The sequence below is a fragment of the Calidris pugnax genome, unplaced genomic scaffold (assembly GCF_001431845.1).
Source record: "Calidris pugnax isolate Ruff unplaced genomic scaffold, ASM143184v1 scaffold265, whole genome shotgun sequence".
In the NCBI taxonomy this organism is placed as follows: Eukaryota; Metazoa; Chordata; class Aves; order Charadriiformes; family Scolopacidae; genus Calidris; species Calidris pugnax.
In genome coordinates this window covers 232,255-236,195 of record NW_015091061.1, presented here as the reverse complement: position 1 = coordinate 236,195, position 3,941 = coordinate 232,255, and the positions used below count along the sequence as shown (strand labels likewise).

The window sequence follows — 3,941 nt, the reverse complement described above, 5'->3', positions numbered from 1 at the left end:
GGCAGGGATGGGTGTCCCCCCCCAAAAAGGGGATGGGAAGCCCCCGGCTTGGGATGGCAGAGACCCCGCTCCTGTCACCTCCCCAGCGGCCTTGAGGAGCCCCTTATCACCTTCTAACCTAAACAAGCCACTTTGTACCAGTCTCCCCGTCTCCGGCTTCTGCTGAGTTTTATAAACAACTTCCCCAAAAGAGGCTGACGAGGATGTTTTTTTCCTCTCGCCTTGGGCAGTCCTGGAACGGGGGGTCCCTGCACCCCGGAAACCACTGGGTCCTGCCTTCCCCTTCGCCCCGCACCCAGGAGGGCTGGCCTTTGGGTGCCATTGGTCCCCAAACGTTAGCCCCGGGGAGGGCTCCAGCTCCTGGGGGGGGATATAAAGGCTGGAGGATCAGCCCAAGTTCTCTGCGCCGGGGTTTGCTGGAAGAAGGAGGGATGGGACCCAAAAGCAGCTTGATCTTGGCTCTTCTCTGCTGGGTTGGGGGCGAGGTGGCGGCCTACCCTCCCTCGCCTTGGGATTTCTCCTGGGGGGCGCGGGCAGAACCTCACCCTTGGTCCTGGGTGGAGGACCCCCAGTCTCGAGCCATCGCCACCAGCCAGCGGCCGGTGACGGTGCAGTGCCAGGAGGCTCAGCTGGTGGTGACGGCCCACCGGGACCTCTTCGGTACCGGCCGCCTGGTCAACCCCGCCGACCTGACGTTGGGGCCTGCGGCCTGCAAACATTCCACCCTCAACCCGGCCCCCATCAACACCGTCGTCTTCACCGCCGGCCTCCACGAGTGCGGCAGCATCGTCCAGGTAAGACCACCTTCCCCCTCAGATCTTCCCTCAAACTCCAGGGATCCACAGCCCACCATCCCTTCACCCACGTAGAGCAGCTCCAGGGACCGAGCATCCCTCCGGGAGCATCCTAAGGGAAGGATGAGCGAGTATTTCCCTCCCAAAAAACCTGCTTTTGCCCTTTTTGGCTGGAGGGAAAGTTCATCATGGGATGAAGTTCCATCAGGGAACTTCAGGGAAAGTTCAGCTGGCTGAGAAGGGAGCAGGGCTCCTTCTCCATCCCTTTTCTCTCCCCCCCCGGCCCTTTTCTTTGGATTTCCTTTCCCAGTTTGGACACGCAGCCGGGTGGTGGTGGTGGTGGGAGGTGGGGGTGGCCTCTCCGTTGGGGTTTCTCAATGTTTTCCTGCCCAGATCACGCCGGATTCCCTCATCTACCGCACGCTCCTCAACTACGACCCCAGCCCCGCCAGCAACCCCGTCATCATCCGCAACAACCCCGCCGTCATCCCCATCGAGTGCCACTACCCCAGGTAAGGTCTTCCCCCACCTCGGGGTGTTGTCCCCCCAGGGAGGGGGGGGAAACCAGCACGGGGTGGAGGGTCCTGATGGATGGACCTTGCCCAGGAGGGAGAACGTCAGCAGCAGCGCCATCCGTCCCACCTGGGCTCCCTTCAGCTCCACGCTGTCGGCGGAGGAGAGGCTGGTGTTCTCCCTGCGCCTCATGAACGGTAGGTGGGAAGCCATCCCGACGTGTCTAGGGGGGATGAGGGGGGTGGAGGAGCTCAGGGAACCTATTCCCAGCGTGGAGGAGCTCGGGGAACCTATTCCCAGCTTTGAGGAGCTCGGGGAACCAGCACCCCAAGTGGGGAAGCCAACCCCCACCTCCACGGCAAACACCAGCGCTCCTTCTTCTGGGCTTCAGCCTTGGGGCTGGTCCCATGGGGGGACAGCCGGGGCCACCCTCCTCGGTCACCTTGGTGTTGTTCTTGCAGAGGACTGGACAGCTGAGAGACCTTTCACTGGTTTCCAACTGGGCGATGTCCTCAACATCCAAGCGGAGGTGGCCACCGAGAGCCACACGCCGCTGCGGTTGTTCGTGGACAGTTGCGTGGCCGCCCTCAGCCCCGGCACCGACTCCTCACCCCACTACGCCATCATCGACCACAACGGGTGAGCCCCGCTGGGACCCCCCCGCCATGGGGACACCCACCGGGATGCTGACACCACTCCCCTCCTCATCATCCTCATCCCACCCCAGGTGCTTGGTTGACGGGAGGATGGATGACACCAGCTCTGCCTTCATCACCCCCCGGCCCCGGGAGGACATGTTGCGCTTCAGGATCGACGTCTTCAGGTTCGCGGGGGACACCAGGAACCTGGTATGGCTACGTGTGTGTGTGTGTGTCCTCACCAACCCCAAACCAAGCTGGTGTCATCCCCCCCAAGAAGCGAGTCCCCACACCTCTCTCCCCTGTCCCCTCCCCGCAGATCTACATCACCTGCCACTTGAAGGTGACCCCAGTTGACCAAGCCCCGGACCCTCTGAACAAGGCTTGCTCCTTCAACAAAGCCAGAAACACGTGAGTAGCCACCCTCCTAGGGATGGGGATGGTCCCCACCAGCATCAGGGACCCCGACTTGGGGGTTGGGGTGGGGGACACACACACAAACCAACGCTTCCTGGAGCTCTGGTGATGATGGGCCCACCTTGCTCCAGCTGGTCACCGGTGGAAGGGACCCGGGACATCTGTAGCTGCTGTGAGATGGGCAACTGCGAGTCCCCCGCGCTCTCCCGGAGGCTGAGCCCCCTGGACCGATGGCCCAGCCGCCGCTTCCGCCGCCACGACGCCAAGGGTAAGGTCTCCCCACCCCTGTGGGGACACGATGATGGAGTTGGGGGGACACTGAGCCCATCTCACCACTCCTTCCTCCCCAGGGAAAGAGGCTGAAGCCGACGTGGTCATCGGCCCCGTGCTCCTCTCCAGGGACCCCGGCGCGGTGGGAGAGCAGCAGGAGGGGGGTCAGGGTGAGTCCTCACTAGCCACCAGACCCCACTAGCCACCAGACCCCGAGGTGACAACCTCTAACGGTCATCCCCACCCCATTTCCCTTGGTTTTGCAGGTGGAGCGACGGCGGTGGCCGGCGTGGGGCCGAGGCTGATGTACGTGGTGGCCAGCGTGGGGCTGGCCGGGGTGGTGCTGGGGGTGGCCGTGGGGTACAGGAGGTGCACCCACACCTCGGCCTGAGCCTGGGGAGACACACCAATAAAGCCTGGGAAGGACAAACCGCCTCCGTGCTGCCATGACACCCTGGGGACATCCCTGCCTGCGCTTGGTGGCCCTGCCAGGGAAGGGAGCGTGTCACCCCTGAGCCCCACATCTCCTCAGGGGAAGGTCCCCCCTCATCTCCACCCGGGTGGAAGCCCTCCTGGGGTTCATGGGTGGCACTGGGGACGGTCCCCCCTCATCTCCACCCGGCTGGAAGCCCTCCTGTGGTTCCTGGGTGACACTGGGGACAGTCCCCCAGAGGAATCCCAGCTGTGTCCCCCCCCGGCCACAGCTCCTGAGGGATGGGGAGGGCAGAGCAGGGTGCGTGGGGGGCTCCAGCTCATGGAGGGAAGGACCTCAACTGGGGGGAAACCAGCACGGGGTGGAGGGTCCTGATGGATGGACCTTGCCCAGGAGGGAGAACGTCAGCAGCAGCGCCATCCGTCCCACCTGGGCTCCCTTCAGCTCCACGCTGTCGGCGGAGGAGAGGCTGGTGTTCTCCCTGCGCCTCATGAACGGTAGGTGGGAAGCCATCCCGACGTGTCTAGGGGGGATGAGGGGGGTGGAGGAGCTCAGGGAACCTATTCCCAGCGTGGAGGAGCTCGGGGAACCTATTCCCAGCTTTGAGGAGCTCGGGGAACCAGCACCCCAAGTGGGGAAGCCAACCCCCACCTCCACGGCAAACACCAGCGCTCCTTCTTCTGGGCTTCAGCCTTGGGGCTGGTCCCATGGGGACAGCCGGGGCCACCCTCCTGGGTCACCTCGGCGCTGTTCTTGCAGAGGACTGGACGGCTGAGAGACCTTTCACTGGTTTCCAACTGGGTGATGTCCTCAACATCCAAGCGGAGGTGGCCACCGAGAGCCACACGCCGCTGCGGTTGTTCGTGGACAGTTGCG

The 3,941-nt window shown here is 64.0% G+C and overlaps 1 protein-coding gene across 1 annotated transcript; it reads left to right on the top strand.

Annotated features, from left to right (window-relative positions):
* The first annotated feature begins 185 nt into the window (after positions 1 to 185).
* LOC106896576 (zona pellucida sperm-binding protein 3-like) lies at positions 186 to 3,023 on the top strand. The gene is made up of 9 exons (XM_014956670.1): positions 186 to 794; positions 1,188 to 1,306; positions 1,401 to 1,504; positions 1,769 to 1,946; positions 2,035 to 2,155; positions 2,265 to 2,356; positions 2,494 to 2,630; positions 2,713 to 2,802; positions 2,899 to 3,023. Exons 1-9 carry the CDS (start codon positions 204 to 206, stop codon positions 3,021 to 3,023), a joined length of 1,557 nt encoding a protein of 518 aa, XP_014812156.1. The 5' UTR covers positions 186 to 203.
* The last annotated feature ends 918 nt before the right edge of the window (positions 3,024 to 3,941 follow it).

Bases quoted from the DNA above. Each gene is read 5' to 3' on its own strand.
- LOC106896576 (XM_014956670.1), top strand. From the start codon at position 204: ATGTTTTTTTCCTCTCGCCTTGGGCAGTCCTGGAACGGGGGGTCCCTG. The intron at 795-1,187 runs GTAAGACCACCT...TTTCCTGCCCAG, and splicing joins AGTGCGGCAGCATCGTCCAG to ATCACGCCGGATTCCCTCAT. The intron at 1,947-2,034 runs GTGAGCCCCGCT...ATCCCACCCCAG, and splicing joins GCCATCATCGACCACAACGG to GTGCTTGGTTGACGGGAGGA.